Source organism: Megalobrama amblycephala, linkage group LG15 (genome assembly GCF_018812025.1).
Source record: "Megalobrama amblycephala isolate DHTTF-2021 linkage group LG15, ASM1881202v1, whole genome shotgun sequence".
Taxonomy (NCBI): domain Eukaryota; kingdom Metazoa; phylum Chordata; class Actinopteri; order Cypriniformes; family Xenocyprididae; genus Megalobrama; species Megalobrama amblycephala.
Window position 1 is genome coordinate 35,177,598 of NC_063058.1, and position 17,445 is coordinate 35,195,042.

A 17,445-nucleotide genomic window follows, 5' to 3' on the forward strand; every position below is an offset into this window, starting at 1 on the left:
TTCTGTTATCAAACACACACATCAATAAACTCCAGATCTGATCCAGATGAAGACCACGTTCAGAAGCAGAAGAATAAACCCACAACATATTGGGAAGATAAAGTCAAAAGCCACAGCAGAAGAGGAATCAACTCCAGCAATGACAAGAAATAGATGCCAAACCGCAGCAGTTAATGTTGTTAAACACAGAAGTTCTCCGAGACATTTTACTGTGGATTAATTCTATTAATTTAGTGTTGTTGGTGAGCAGAAACGTGACCTACAGAAGCTTGATCTTCATCGGCCTGATTAAAACGATCCAGCCGGAGGACATTCGTCAAAACTCCTCGTTACAGAACAACGGCGGCAATTAACCGAGTGAATCTCCCGTCACACACACAGCGGAACATTTCACGTTTTATTAAGACCCGGAATCATTTCTACGAGCTCTAATGAGACCGCCGTGAACGTGACGAGTGTGTGTGTGTGTGTGTGTGTGTGTGTGTGTGTGTGAAACAGAGCCATTAAAGCCCTTCAGCATCATAAGAGTTAATGAAACACTCAGCAGAGAATCAATCAGGAACTACAGGAGAAGATCGTCCTTCTGCTCAACAGCGATTCATTAGTCTCTTACAAACTCGCCGTTTGATTGTTCATCAGCAAGGAAATCATCAACTGCACAACAGAACTCATTCTACACAACTACTATGATGGTTTTACCACGGTACTTTGATATATTCAATGGCATTTGGTACAAAATGATTACCTTATAAATGGACTCCAAAGAATAGCTACTATGAAACTACTATGGTATATCCATTCCAAAACTATTGTATATGGCAAAATATTACATGGTATTACCGTGGTACATGTCCAAAACCATGATATTATTGCACCATTATAGTGTATTATTACCATGGTACAACTATTGTATTATGTGAAAAGCAGCCACAGTAAGCACTATGAGCAAAATACATAGTATTATCATGAAAAAAATTATGTAAAACCATGATGCATGTCTAAAACTATGGTATTATTTGGAAAAACCATTGTAAAATTATGGTAAATATCCAAAAAAGTATGGTATAATATGGTAAACCACAGTAAGCAGCATGACCAAATATAGTATGGTATTATCATGTAGAAAAACATTGTAAAATGTCCAAAATATGTGTGAAGAACCAGTGTAAACCATGGTACATGTCCAAAAACTATAGTATTGATTAAAAAACAACTACAGTAAAAAGCCATGATCAAAAAAGGACTTGAATTATCATTAAAATCCAGTGTAAAACCATGATACCATGTCCAAACATTATGGTATTTTATGTGAGGAAAACCAAGGTACTATATTCAACCACAGTAAGAACTGTGAGCAAAATGTATGATGTGAAAAAACAATGTAAAAACATGGTGCATGTCCAGAAACTATGGTATTATGTGGAAAAATGCTGTAAAAACATGATGCATGTTCAGAAACTATGATATTATGTGGAAAAACGCTGTAAAAACATGATGCATGTTCAGAAACTATGATATTATGTGGAAAAACGCTGTAAAAACATGATGCATGTTCAGAAACTATGATATTATGTGGAAAAACGCTGTAAAAACATGGTGCATGTCCAGAAACTATGGTATTATGTGGAAAAACGCTGTAAAAACATGGTGCATGTCCAGAAACTATGGTATTATGTGGAAAAACGCTGTAAAAACATGGTGCATGTCCAGAAACTATGGTATTATGTGGAAAAACGCTGTAAAAACATGGTGCATGTCCAGAAACTATGGTATTATGTGGAAAAACGCTGTAAAAACATGGTGCATGTCCAGAAACTATGGTATTATGTGGAAAAACGCAGTAAAAACATGGTGCATGTCCAGAAACTATGGTATTATTTGGAAAAACCATTGTAAAATTATGGTAAATATCCAAAAAAGTATGGTATAATATGGTAAACCACAGTAAGCAGCATGACCAAATATAGTATGGTATTATCATGTAGAAAAACATTGTAAAATGTCCAAAATATGTGTGAAGAACCAGTGTAAACCATGGTACATGTCCAAAAACTATAGTATTGATTAAAAAACAACTACAGTAAAAAGCCATGATCAAAAAAGGACTTGAATTATCATTAAAATCCAGTGTAAAACCATGATACCATGTCCAAACATTATGGTATTTTATGTGAGGAAAACCAAGGTACTATATTCAACCACAGTAAGAACTGTGAGCAAAATGTATGATGTGAAAAAACAATGTAAAAACATGGTGCATGTCCAGAAACTATGGTATTATGTGGAAAAACGCTGTAAAAACATGGTGCATGTCTAGAAACTATGGTATTACCTGAAAAACATTGTAAAACCACAATACATGTCCAAAAACTACAGTATTATGTGGAAAACACTGTAAAAAGATGGTGCATGTCCAAAAACTATGGTACTGATTGAAAAACAAGCACAGTAAGAAGCATGATCAAAAAAAGGAATTGTATTATCATTAAAATCAAGTGTAAAACCATGATACCATGTCCAAAAAATTATGGGGAAAACAGAGTAAAACCATGGTATATGTCCATAAACTATGGTATCATGTGAAAAACCATTGTAAAACCATGATGCATGAGCAAAAACTATGGTATCGATTGGAAAACAAGCACAGTAAGAAGCATGATCAGAAAAGGAATTGTATCATTAAAATCAAGTGTAAAACATGATACCATTATGATATAGTATGTGAAAAAAACAGAGTAAAAACAAGGTACATGTCCAAAAACTATGGTTTTACGTGGAAAACAACCACAGTAAGCACCATGACCAAAAGTACATGGTATCATTGAGGAAAAACCTATAGTATTATATGGAAAAAAATAACAATGTGAAAAACAACCACCATAATCAAATATGCATCGTATTATCAAGAGAAAAAGAGTATAAAACCATGGTACATGTCCAAAAAACAGCGCTACTGCCATGATACAAATAAAAATGCAAACATGGTATTACCATAGTACCAAGTCTTTTCTACTTTCCTGCACATGAGAAACTCTCTGAAGCTGTCCGTCTGTCTGAGGGAAGTGACGTGTGTCTCACCTGTGAGATCTCGTACAGTAGTTTGTAGTGCTCCTCTCTCTTCTGTAAACTACACAGATTGCAGCCCATCCTCGAGCTCAGGGACACGGCAGCCGTCTCGCTCTCCCCGCGGCGGCTCGCGGCTCTCCCTCTCATCCGTGTGTCGCCGCGCGGACCGCATGCACGCGCGCAGCCTCTGGCATCTGACAGCAGCGGCTCGCTCGCGCTCTCTCTCTCTGAGACGCGGACACGCCCCCTTCAGCAGCTCAGCCTATGAATAATGATGCCATATGCATGAGAGGGGTGTGGCTACATGGGTGGGAGGAGTCAGGGCTGAGACAATAAGGCTCTTTTGTGTCAGGCTGCACAATAACGCGCAGAGATTTTAAGTGGTTTTTGGTCTTAAACTCTTATGGTTGGTTGGGGAGAAGCAGCTCACTCTGGAATTGATCAGAAGCTTTTCAACATAAAATGCAAAAAGCAAAGTAGGTCACCAATCTGCAGAGACTGCACACACACATCCATACATACATTTTATGATCCATGAAATATGAGTACTGTGCACGCTTTAGCCAACAGCAATAACTGATGAAAGTGATTCAGTTTTATGGCTGATCGTATAAATCTATACTATTAATAAAACAGAGTTGACACTAATGCACAAGATAATGTCCACAAACTCACAGCCTTTAAAGATGTGGATTGAAATCGGTTTGCCTCGCCTTTAATGAAACGTCCAGACGATGAGCTGGAGAACATCAGCGTGTCCGTCACAGCAGGTGTGATTGTGTCAGACGACAAGAGATGCTACAGAATTTACCAGCGGTAATTGTTCAGTAATTGGCCCTGGAGCTCAACACACACACACACACACACACACACACACACACTGTTAAAGTAAAGGAGCTCCCATCAGCTGACGATCAGTCCACTCCCTTTGGGAGAAAATTATTGGATTTGCTGGCTTTAATTTTACTCAAACACCCTGCAGGCAAAACATGAGAAACAAACATCTCAGTTTGTTGCGTATGGAGCTGCATAGCTGCAGACCGGTCAGGGTGACCATGCTGACCCCTGTCCACCGCCGAAAGAGCCAACAGTGACACGTGAGCATCAGAGCGGTATTCCCTGGTGGCTGTGCCTCTTTCAGCAGGATAATGCTCCTGACACAAAGCAAAAATGGTTTGAGGAGCACAACAACGAGTTTGAGGTGTTGACTTGGCCTCCAAATTCCCCAGATCTCAATCCAATGGAGCATCTGTGGGATGTGCTGAACAAACAAGTCCGATCCATGGAGGCTCCACCTCACAGCTTACAGGACTTAAAGGATCTGCTGCAAACATCTTGGTGCAGATACCACAGCACACCTTCAGGGGTCCAGAGGAGTCCATGCCTCGACGGGTCAGGGCTGTTTTGCCAGCAAACACAATGTTAGGAAGGTGCTCATAATGTTATGCCTGATCAGTGTATATAAAAGAATAAGAAGTTAATTCATGATCACACTAACTCTATGAATCCTTCACAATCAGAGCACATGAATTAAGACAGTAAATAGAGTCAGTTTACTCGTGTTACCATGAGACCCAGTCATATTGAATCGATATCTGTGTGAAAATGTCAGAAAGAGCATAAAGCTGTCGCATAAAGCAGATGATATGATACTGTATTTCTGCTGCTGAATGAATTCTCCAATAAACAAGATAAAATAATAATCAAACGTGCTGCTGAGGTTGTTTAAATCCCTCCTGAAAACATCTGTAAAACATGTTCATCTGTGACCTACAAACATCAGACGCTCCTCCGTCAGATGAACTTCAGAGGAGACGACACGCGTCTGACATCACGCATGTTTGCCACCGTCAGCAGCTTATAGTGGAGAGCGTGAAAACAACCAGCGAAAGCACTTCCAGCGTCTCAATATAGATGTGAGAAGACTTCAGCTCCGCTCACAGCAGGACATGAGCTCACTGCTGCCACACAACATCAAACAATCATGCTTCGGTGGGTCAAAATTATGACACAAAAAGTAAAAATTATCAAATACTAAGTCCAAATTATGACTTAAGAAGTCATAATTATGCCATTGAAAAGTCATAAAAATTTCATTAAAAAGGTCAAAATTAGCCATAATTATGAAATACACATAATTATGAGATAAAAAGTTAAAATTCTGACAAAAAGTTGAAATCATGGTTGAAATTATGACAACAATTATGATATACTGAGTCAATTATGGCATAAAAAGTCAAAGTAATAACAAAAAGTTGAAATACTGAATTGAAATGTCTTAAAAAGTCATAATTTTGCAAAATAAAAAATCTGAAATAATGACATAAAAGTCAAAATTATGACATATTAAGTAGAAATTATGACAAAAAATGTAAAATTCTGACATAAAAAGTCAAAATTATGACATAGTAAGTCAATAAAATGTCAACATAATAAAAAGTTTAAAATATGAAACACCAAATCGAAATTATGACTTAAAAAGTCATAATTATGCAATCTGGAATAAAGACTTAAAAGTCCAAATTTAAAATTAGGACATACTAAGTCAATTATGTCAAAGTCAATATAATAAAAATGTTGAAATTATGAAATACAAAATTGAAATGATGACTTAAAAAGTCATATTTATCCCATTAAAAATTTGAAATAATGCCAGAAGTCAAAATTATTGCACACTAAGCTATAATTATGACAAAAAGTGAAAATTATGACATACTAAGTCAATTATGACATAAAAAGTCAAAATAGTAATAAAAAGTTGAAATTATGAAATAGCAAATTGAAATGACTTAAAAAAAGTCATAATTATGCCATTAAAAATCTGAAATAATGACATAAAAAGTCAAAATTTGACATACCAAGCCATAATTATGACAAAAAGTCAAAATTGAAAATTATGACAGTCTAAATTGAGATTATGACAAAGTTTAAAACTGACGTATTAAGTCATAATTGTGACATAAAAAAATGAAAATTATGACAGTCAAAATATTAAATACTAAGCCATAATTATGACAAAAAGTTAAAATTATGAGTCAATTATGAGATTAAAAGTGAAAAATATGACAGTCTAAATTATGACCTACTAAATTGAAATTATGACAAAATTAAAACTGACATAGTCATAACTGTGACATACAAAATCAAAATTATGACAAAGTCAAAATTCTGAAATACTAAATGAAAATTATGACTTAAAAGGTTGAAGAAATTTGCAGAATTCTTATCTGAAATGGAATACTTAGCTAAATACACAACATTGAAGTCATGTGACCATGGTGTAGTTCGTTTATAGCCCATACGTTTAGCTTTCGACTTCTGTCGATTGTATTTAGGCTTCATAAAAGTTGTGTTTATTGTGAAGATTACCATGAGCAAAACATGTAAGAATCATAAGCTTTTGTCAGTCACATAGCTTTTTCCAAAACTAATGGAAAAATGAAATTGGGTTTTTGTTAAGGAAACCAGTGTGATGTAAATCATGAGCAGGCCCAAAAAATGTCAGTATCAAGAGGACAGTGATCGAGCCGTCAATCCCAAATAACAGAGCTGTTAGCTTAAGATTATTTCCTTGGAAAACAAACTCACAGACGTGTGTGTTTCACAGAAAACTCAGAGCAAAAACTCACAGCGTGGATGGCTTTACTGCTGTGTGCGCTAATGGCTACTAGCTAGCAGTGCTCAACGAATCAACCTCTGACTGAGTCTCACCAAGCGACACAAATTACCCACAAACCCACTGAGACAGACGGGAAATGTTTCCCAGTTTCTCCAGTTCAATTAAACAGCTGTCTGTGCGCTAGCGTTCGGAGGAAGCAGACCTGCATCTCCATGTTCAGCCCGAGGGGTTTGTGCTTCCTAATGGCCAGTGTGTGTGGACGTTCATACGGTCACCGCATCACACATGGAGGACACAGATAGTCAGACTGCAGAATCACCACAGCCACTTTAGTTTGATAACAGCCACAATCCAGCTGAAGTTGGTCATTATCTGGTTGACCAGCAATAATCTTCCTAAAAACAGCAGTAGCTCTGGCCCAAAATGACTATTCTCCAAACACATCTACCGTATAATTCCTCCTGCATCATATCAGCACATTTCTAAGGCCTCAGTGATCAAAACTTTGAGGTCATACACCATGCTTTCTTGATAGTTTAGACTGTTTTATCAAGTAAAAGTCTTTTAGTGTAATTGTACAAACGTCCTTCAGCTCTTTCTGTTAAATCTGCACTGATTTTCATCAAGTAAAAGTAATAATGAATAAGACTCAGTAAGATGATCAGTGGATTTTCCAGCAGGGTTTAATTAGAGTAACTCTAAATACAAAAAAACAATGCAAACCTCGGTCTGGATGCTGTAATACAGATGAACTTCTGACTTTTGTCCTTGTTTAATACAATATTAGGAAAGTTTCTTGTACACAGATTTGGACTCAAAGACTGAACATGAATAAATAAACCCCTCTGAGTCGCGCTCCGCTCCCGAGACTGAAGTTCCTCAAAAGTTCAGCGTTTCAAAATATTTGCAGTGCAGCGATTTCAAGCAAAACATTCCATCACCCACAGAGACACAAGCGTGAACATGAATTATTTATGACTAAACAACAAAAAAACTAAGTATAATATGAAATGTGAAGATGCTAATGAAGAGAGAACACACTGAACGCACTGAGACGCTGTTTATACATGTGAACTTATTATCAGAACATTTTAGTTTTGGGGACCGTCACCTGAAACCTTAGACTAGTTTAAACTGTGTTCTTCATTAGGGTAGTCCCTCATATTTATGAGAAATATTGATATTTTACTGTCCCTCTAATAAACTGAATGTATTTTAAAGTCCCCCTGTAGTCAACAATTTCATCCCATATTTAAACAATTTTTTTCCTGTGAAAACAAATTCTTCATGCCTTAAAATAGCTTGAATATAACCCTACACCCTTGCTTTATTTAGTGAACGCTTTAACCACAAGTGCTCATCTTGCACTGCCCTGTGATGCTCCACACATTACATATGTTAGAAAGGTCACACATGACTTATGTGCATATTATTTTTGCGCAAACCTACTTGCTCAGATGTCCTTCTGCTTCATAAAGAATTTTAGGCATGAACATGAATATCGTCTGACTGGTGAAGTGTTGGAATAAAGCTTCAGTTCTATGAGGAGAAGCGCAAAAAAGATTAAAATGTTCACAAGAACAGCTTTTCCTCATCACACCAGTGCCAATGTGAACATGCATGAGTGGAAGTTCATTTTTCTGACCTCTGAGCTGAAACTTTACAAACTCCACAAAGACTCACAGTCATCAGAAGGCTGGACGTCTGTCAGAGAAGCTCTTGAAAGGTTCAGTTCAATTGTGAGCTAAAGAAACAAGCTGAACTGTGATGTTGAAATGATTCAGATGGTAAGAGAGTGTTCAGATTCTCTTGAAGAGCATTAACAGATAAACTGGTCAGCTTTAAGAACTTCATTATCTAACATTAACATCACTATTTAACTATTACTTCTATAATACAGCAGGTCTTTTCACTTTAAAAGACACTACAGGCAAATATTTGGGCTATTTGGCTTTTCATAACATGTTGTTTCAGACTAGTAGAAGGAAAACATTAAAAATATATTAAGTGTTTGTTTTATTTCACTTTATCTGTTTGCGTCTGTGTATTTCAATACATATCGTTAAAGGCCGTTTTCACAAAATGAGTTTTTTCTCCACTTCAGCAGCACTTATAAACATCAAAACTTACAGTTTTATTCATATCTATATTCTGAAGGTTTTTACTGTGGGGTTTGTTCATATGTCATTTAACTGATTTTATACAGCATTTTATTCCTAAAAACAAGGCAAAAATGTTTTTTTTTTTTCTGTCTGTTGACAGTATTTTCTGAATTATTGAGCGATAAAAAGAGAAATCCAAAATCCCTTCAATAAAAAACTTTAACTCTAAAATGTCAACAAGTGTTGAACCTGGCTTCATCCAATGTTCAGATTTCTGTTCTGGAAATGTATTCTAAATGAAAATGCCTAATTTGCATATGCAAACAATACATCGAAGAAAACTTTTAATACAAAAAATGTTTGCAATTCTTAATGCAATCAAAGTATATGATAAATATTAGTTTACCCTATTCACCTGGAGTATAATGCCTTAAATCACACTAAAATTACAGCAATTTAAATATTACAGTAAATATTACAGACATTTAAATCTGCAATAGAATGAATAATACCATAACAGATTGTCCTGTGCAGTATATTTATATACATTCAGCAGATGTTTTTATCAAAAGTAATCTATGATTCTGATGAGAAACCGCCATAGCTGTTGTTTTCAGACTCAGAAACTCAGAAAGTGAAAGCGTGTGACCGTGGCTCGATGTCTCTGCTGATTGGTTTCAGCAGCAGGTGTGTTTCTTCTGACCTCCAGGGTGAAACAATTTTATAAGGCTGTTTTGTAGCCCAGCCAACAGGATTGACTCATAAAATGCTGTATGTTCACGGACGCTGTTCCATAAAATCCTGACACCTACATTTGTTTCTCAAACGACGTACTTAGAGCCGCACTTACTGCCGACGGGGGAAAATGAGCCAGCTCGACTTTCTTCTGGACACGACTTTAAACTTCAAGATCTATGAGAGTCTGTGAATTTCCTCAAATATGTCTAGACGAAATCACACCAGCATCCATGCATCGTCAAAAACAGTTTCTGAATTCATCTGAGATGATATTCACTGGTTATTTGCTGTGCAGCTTCATCATGACTGTTTACTCTGAGCTTCATTTCAACATGCACTGTAAAAAAATGACTTTTCGAATTTGCAAATAAAACAAAGATAACTGAAGTACATTTTATAAATACGTTTTCAGTCTTTCTACTTCAAAATGTCATGTTTAATTCAGCATGTTTCAATGTATTACTTGTCTTTGTAATTATTTGTTTACCAGCAATCTCAGTGTAGAAATAGTTTCAAAGTAAATCCTTTACCATGTTTCTGTTTTTGTTTTTGTTTTTTTACAGGGAACATTCTCAGAATTTAGCTAATGATCTGCCAAGGTTCTCTCAAAGTTATGAGCAAATGTTCTTCCAGTAACATTAATACACTGCAAAAAATGCTGTTCTTACTTAGAATTTTAGTCTTGTTTCCAGTCCAAATATCTAAAAAGTCTTAGATCAAGAAGCATTTTCTTGACAAGTAAAAATTATTTTCTTGTTTTAAGGAAAAAATAAATCAAAATTAAGTGAGTTTTTCCTTAAAACAAGCAAAATAATCTGCCAGTGGGGTAACAAAAATAATCTTAATCCAAACTGAAAACAAGATTATATATTTTATTTTTGGTTTGATATAAGATTATTTTGCTTACCACACTGGCAGATTATTTTGCTTATTTTAAGGAAAAACTCACTTAATTTTGACTTATTTTTCCTAAAAACAAGAAAATATTTGTACTTTTTTTACTTTTTAAAAAAAATAATTGTTACTATCTAAGAATTTTTAGGTATTTAGACTGGAAACAAGACAAAAATTCTAAGTAAAAACTGCATTTTTTTTTTTTTTTTTTTTTGCAGTGTAGAACGTTTAAAGTTATCTTGTGTTTAGTAATGTTCTCAAAACGTTAGCACAAAAACATTACCAATACATCATATATGGGACTTTTTTTGAAACATTTTAGTTTGTCTAATGTTTTTCTAAATGTTACAATTTGTTTCAAAATGTTCTTAGAACACTCAAAAGTAACGTTCCCTATTGTTTACAAAATGATGGAATGGAATGTTCACTTAAAATTTGCATAACCAAAACATTTTGAATGTTCAGAGAATATTCAGAAATAATGTTTTCAGAACTTAACGGGAACATTAGCAAAACGTTCTTAGAACATATTTTTGTTAGTAGGGAAGTTTCCGTTCTGATTTCCGATCAATTCCCAACAGGACTGAATCCGGTTTTCATTAAATCAGGTCTGGTGTTCACGTCCAACTGATGCTGAAAAATTAAAGCGGCCTCTTGGCTTCACTCAGATCCTCCTCAAACCTGTTAACTTCTGCTTGTAGTTTTGATTCCTCTGGAGGACAGGTGTGATCTTTTATAAGACCTGCTCATCTATAATACAGCGTTACGTAACATATTCCTCAAAACTCATTTTCGTGTCGTCTGGGGCTTCAGTGTCTGACTCTCCGTGTGTTTAATGCCACACACACAGAATATCTCAGAGCGCATTAAGAAACTTCGGTTTGATTTACACACTTTCACACAAAACACGGAAAACAAATGAAACTCATATCTGGATGGTTCGGTCCATGCGCTCCAGATTCCTCTGGGAAAGGCCTTCGATTCCCAGCTATTGTGAGCGTCAGATATTGCCGAGTCTCCCAAACAGGTTTTGTGGGATTGGTTGCTATGGAAACGCCTCAGTTTGCTGATGCGTATGTCAGAGGACACTTACGAGAAATAAGACTTTTCTTCTGTGCGGGCAGATTCACGCTGGCGACACTGGAAAAGCTGAAGGGACTGAAGAGAAACACACCATCACACTGCTGAAGGATGGCTGGATACCTGCTTTCATTTGTGTTCTCCTTCATTTGTTCTTCAGTGATGCTCCACAGGAGATGAACGAGGGTTTCCGGCTCAAAGAGTTCAGCAGATAGCGCTTTATTCACCCGTCGGCCCGTGCTTACGAGAGCAGGAGAAACTATAATTCATCTCAGACGGGGTTAAAGTCCAAGAGCTCTCAGAGGAACCGTCAGGGTCCAGCAGACTCAACTGCAGACATTCTCATTAAGCCTTATAGACACAAATCAACCGCAGATACAGTTTGTCATTTGTTTTATGTTTTCTGCATTTCTAGTATGCAACACCAAGGTCATGGGTTCGATTCCCAGGGAATGCATGAACTAATAACACTTATGAATGAGTTTCTCCTCCATCACTCATAACTTTAGCACAGTTTCACATCATCACTGAGTGAAAGCCGAGCGCCGGCAGCTGATGTGAGACGACACGCTCGCTGTTTACATGCCGAATGAGCTTCTGAACAAACACTGATCTCAGGAGAATAGAGTTATTGATGATGGAGATCAGACACACACACTCGGCTCTCGCTGCTGAACGAGGAACAGTGTTATTAAACAGACAGTAAGAATTCATATGGAAAAGATGATCCAAAAACTTTAAATACGCTCACAGAAACAGATGTGACGAGGTTAATGCATTGTTTACATCATTTATATCGTTTGGTTTTGAATGTTTTACAGCAGGGCTTTTCAAACCGAGATCCAGGGAAAAACGTTCATAATTTACATTTTTATTACTAAGATGTGAACTTAAAATATTAATGACGTTTGTTTAACAATGTTAACAAAACACCAAATTTCATAATAATACTCTTCAAGGTCTTTTTAGAAATCATGAGATGAATTTTGATTTATATTATTATATTGATTATATTATATTTAAAATAATCTAAAATAAAAATAAAACACTCTCTCTCTCTCTCTTTCTCTCTCACACACACTCGTCTCTGCACACAAACAGCACTATAAAGTGTCCGGCGAACACGAGCGATCATAAACCCGTTCCTCCTTCCCTCCCGTTACCATGTCAACCCCTTGCCCTGGATTAGATTTAGTGCCGGTCATTTTGCCAGCTAATTGCGGAGTCCAGACTCACCGGGGTCGGAGGTCACGCTGGCGACAGCGGGGTCTCTATGAAATGCACCTAATCGCTCATAAAATGTGTCAACATCCAGATATAGCGCGCGGCAGAGATCCGGAGGTCACCTCTGCAACCGGGACACGGGGCTGATGGGAAATCAGCCAACACTCTGTTTACTGCCCAGTATCTCAGAGACCAATGTTTTTGTCACAGATAAGAGAGGAGAGATATATGGGACGCACGCGCATCTGAACATGCAATTCAACACATGCTTATCTACCCATAATTCAGCTGTGCTACCGTAACTTCACCAGAGATTCATTTTCTGACCAGGATCGTCTGTAAACTGAAACATTATCGCAGTGAGAGAACGAGTCTGGAACGTGTTCGTATTCAGAGATCATTAAACGAACCTCACAGATTCTGCCGTTCTTCTAGAAACATCAGGTGTTCTGGTTCCTGCACTGTTTCCCATCTTCAGCATCCATAACCAGAGCGGAGCTGGGATTGTGTCGGGGGTCACTCAGGGGTCGAGCGCCTCATTTCTCACGCGGGCCGGCCGTCCTGACGCTCAATCCCAGGGTTCATTGCTCCCGTCCCTCCTGAGCTGCTCTGAAAGCAGGAGAAACACTAAACTAGCGCTGGAATGACGACGGACACTTCTTCAGACTTTGACTCCACATTCATTAAACCAGTCAATGACAGCAGGAGAAACAGGAAAACACAAAAACAAGCATTCAAAGAAAGTTAAACTGAGCATCACATACAGTAAGCACTGCAAAATAATTAACATATGAAACTTTTTATTGGGAGAAGAAAACACTTACAGTATTATACAGTATCTTCTCATCTGTCACATGGTGGAAAAAAATGACGAAAACAGTAAATAAATAAATAAATAAATAAATAGGAGAAAGGGGGAGGAACTTATGCAATATGTATATCATTGTCTAATATATTTACAATATTTAAAAAATATTTAGAATAAACAGTAAATAAACAAACAAACAAATAACGGGGACAACCAAAACATGACATTTTTCAACTTATGAAATATTTAGAATATTTATGAAATATTTCATGAATGTTAGGCATAGGTTTAGGGTTAGAACAAAAAAGTGATATTTTATTAAGTATTAAAAAGTATCAGAATATACTAAATATTTATATTACCATATAATATATTTAGAATATTTTACCATTTTTATTAAATATTTAATGATTTTGTTGTCTTCAACAGGTGTGTCTGATGAGCCAGAAATGTGTGTGATAAATTTAATTATTAAAATTAAACTTAAGATATAGTCGTACGTAATCTGAAAAATAAATAGTCAACTTTTAAAATGAATAAGAAAACACAGGATCTTCTCATTTGCTTTATTATTTATCAGTTACACATATATAGTAATATATATTGTATATACATAATATTATTATTATATGAAAAATATCGGAAAACATCAATAGAACCAAATAAATATTAAGGTTTTTTTTACTCAACTCTTACTGGACTCAACAGTCATAAATCTCAACATGAACTAATGATGCAGAAATAAACGTGTAAATCAGTGTGATCAGATATATGGTGTGACTCTGGTTTCTGCATCTATATCTGGATTCAGTCCTGATCATGAGGTTTGTGGGGCGAGACTGTAATTTCTCTCGGTCTCTTATAAAGACAGATTCTCCAGCCAACAGCCGGCGGCTCACAGCGATTACACTGTGTTTTACCATCCATAGCCTGAATAAATGCATTTCTGGAAGAATCTATGAGCGCACGAGCCGTTAACACTATAAAAGATTCATTTATCCCTGTGAACGAGGCTCAGGAGTCGATCCCAGCAGAACCTGCAGATCATCTCAAGATGTTTCCAAAGCAGATGTTCCTATGAAGACTCTGGAAAAACTGGCAACATCTAAATTAAATGGTTTTATTCAAGTCAAAAACAAGTTAAAAACAGTTCTTTAAGGCAACAATAACACTTTTCGCAGTGTACAGTATACTAACGTGAGTCTTATTGTTTTTTGTTTTGTTTTTGTTTGTTTTTTTGGTGGGGGGGGTATATTTTAAAATATTCTTTTAAATACACATACATTGATTATTTGAATAATATAGCACAAATACATTATTAATACATGTTAATTGTATATTTTGGTCATTTTAGCATATTAAAACACATTTAAAAAAATACATATTAAACATAAATACTTAGGTTTATCAGGCTGAATTTAACCTAACACAGCTGCCATAACCAGCTTTATCTCTTTCACACACACACACACACACACACACACACACACGTAAGTGTAATTGTCTCTTATGTTCATCGGTCTCACTGTGAAGCTCCAGAGATGTAATTGGCTATTTCACACATGTGAGGGCTGAACCAGCAGGACTAAAGGCTTCGCAACTAACCTGTCATCAGCAAACGACCCGTCATCAATCAATTATTATCAGCCACGGCATGAGGAGAGCTCGACCCCCATCTCATCTCAACTCTGAGTGTGTGAGTGTGTGTGTGTGAGTGTGTGTGAGTGAGTGATTCACTTCAGCTGCTCAAATGAGAGAGAGAAAAGAGGCAAATATTCAAAATGTGTATATATATATATATATATATATATATATATATATATATATATATATATATATATATATATATATATATATATACACATACATATTAAAATGGCATTACACTTAACCCTTGTATTATGTACAGGTAAATTTTACCCACAACACAAAACTGAGTTGTCGGAAATACTGGTTAATGTGATTTCTTTATTTTTATTTTGTGACAGTTTCTCATTTAGGGTCATGAACATTTTGTTTGAGGTGTTGTGGAATACGTGTACATCATTTTTGACGATTTTGATGTTCATGGGTCAATTTGACCCGCAATGTTATGGTTAACCGCAGCTGCACAGACCCAAAATAAAAGTAAAAAAATGAATGTATTTTTTAATGTCAGTTTCTCAACACCTCTCTGAGAGTATTTAAATATACATTAATGCATTTGGCAGACTTTTTTTTTTCAAAGAAATGTATATTGCTTTGAAGACATACATTTTTATCAGTTGAATAAAGTTCATTTTTCTGGGAATCAAACGCATGATTTTGGTGTTGCTAGCGCAATGCTGTGCTGTTTGAGTTTCAGGAAAGCACACAAAAATAAAACATTACAAAAATTTCAAAATTTTAAATAAAAAATTGTTACAATTCTCTTTAATATTCATGTTTTTGGAAAGCAAATGGTTAAAAATGGTTGTTAAATACATTTTTTAAAAATATTTTCTCTACTGTTTTAACCTGATTTTATTATTACTTTTCTCATACTGTGATTTTTCGTGAATTTGATTGAATCCAATTATGGTTCATTTGACCCACAACATAAAAATCGTACCAAGAATTCAAACATAATACAAGGGTTAAGAGACAGAGTCATGTGTGTTTGTGAGTAAATGATGGCAGATTGATCATTTGTGGGTGAATGTACCTTTAACAGCCTCCTGCTTTCAATCCGACACTGAATGACGCAACAGATACAAACACCTGCAGGAGGATGATGGGTGACAAATAATCATCATATTACAGCACAAACAGAGCAACAGTGTGTGTGTGTGTGTGTGTGTGTGTGTGTGTGTGTGTGTGTGTGTGTGTGTGTGTGTGTGTGCTGACTTAAACAACTCACCAGTTTTCAGCTGCTGAAATGAGCAGGAATCTCCCAATCATGATGAAATCTGTAATATTTGATTTACTGTTAGTGTTAATTTGACAGGTGCTTTTATCCATCGTATACCACCTGAGAATCAATGCATGACTTATATTCACATGTACATTAACGCTGAAGTGTGTGTTACATTGCAATAATTTGTTCTAAGTAAAACAAAGAAGTGAAATAGTTATCGTGAAGTGTTAGCAAGCAAACGTTGTTCCATCTGACTGAACAACACATGCAGAATAACAAAAGTAAAAGCACACAGTGACACACAAACACACTCGTCAGACGAGCTCGAGTGCGTCCTGTCGTCCGCGTGTGACTGAATCCCTGCCAATTAACGGGAGAGATCTGGAACGATGATTCCCGTGTGAGGATGCAACCATCACGCGCTCTTGATGAGTGAAATTAAACTCTAATTAATCTCTGAGATCCACAGCGATGACGAGAGAGACTCAGTTATTGTGCACTTCAACTCACACACACACACACACACACACACACACACTTGAGATAATGGACACGTTACAAACTCTTTGCATGGATTACATGATGCATTTCCCAGAAAACAACATCTTCAGTCATTTTGTTTCTTCAGTAAATGTTTCTTCTTTTAGGAATGTTTAGATATTTGCACTGGAAAACAAGACTGAAATACCATCATTTTTTGCAGTGTAGATTTTCAGGTTCGACCCTCAAGGTGACATGAGAAAGAGACATAAACGCCTCAAATGGCACATGCAACATTAATGAAGAGCGCAGACCTTTCCGCTGTCACGAGCGTCTTCACATCGACATTTCACTCTGAAGAAGCTCAACGCTGCGATTCCTCTGCTTCAGCGGGATGAATGAGACGAAAGAGAAAGAGCGAGAGACCTCTGCCTTCTGTCTAATCTGCCCTTAATTGCAAATTTCCCTCATTTAACATCTGAAGCGCTGCCAGAGAGCAATGCATCACTATTGGATTCACATCAATCTCGCACAGGAACCTTTCCTGCAGTTTATTGCG

General features: G+C 36.4%; 1 protein-coding gene and 1 long non-coding RNA gene across 2 annotated transcripts in view; both read right to left on the bottom strand.

The window, feature by feature from the left end:
• Positions 1-3,306, bottom strand: part of LOC125247647 (PDZ domain-containing RING finger protein 4-like) — a 36,661-nt gene extending 33,355 nt beyond the window's left edge. The window contains exon 1 of the mRNA XM_048159058.1: positions 3,079-3,306. Within this exon, the coding sequence (XP_048015015.1) occupies positions 3,079-3,213 (135 nt within the window). The 5' untranslated portion in view covers positions 3,214-3,306. The remainder of the gene's footprint in view (positions 1-3,078) is intronic.
• Positions 3,307-14,854: 11,548 nt separating this feature from the next.
• LOC125246867 lies at positions 14,855-16,702 on the bottom strand. The gene is made up of 3 exons (XR_007179978.1): positions 16,410-16,702; positions 16,215-16,270; positions 14,855-15,273 (listed from the first exon to the last, which is right to left on the bottom strand). It is a non-coding gene; the product is annotated as an uncharacterized LOC125246867 (long non-coding RNA).
• Between the last annotated feature and the right edge of the window lie 743 nt (positions 16,703-17,445).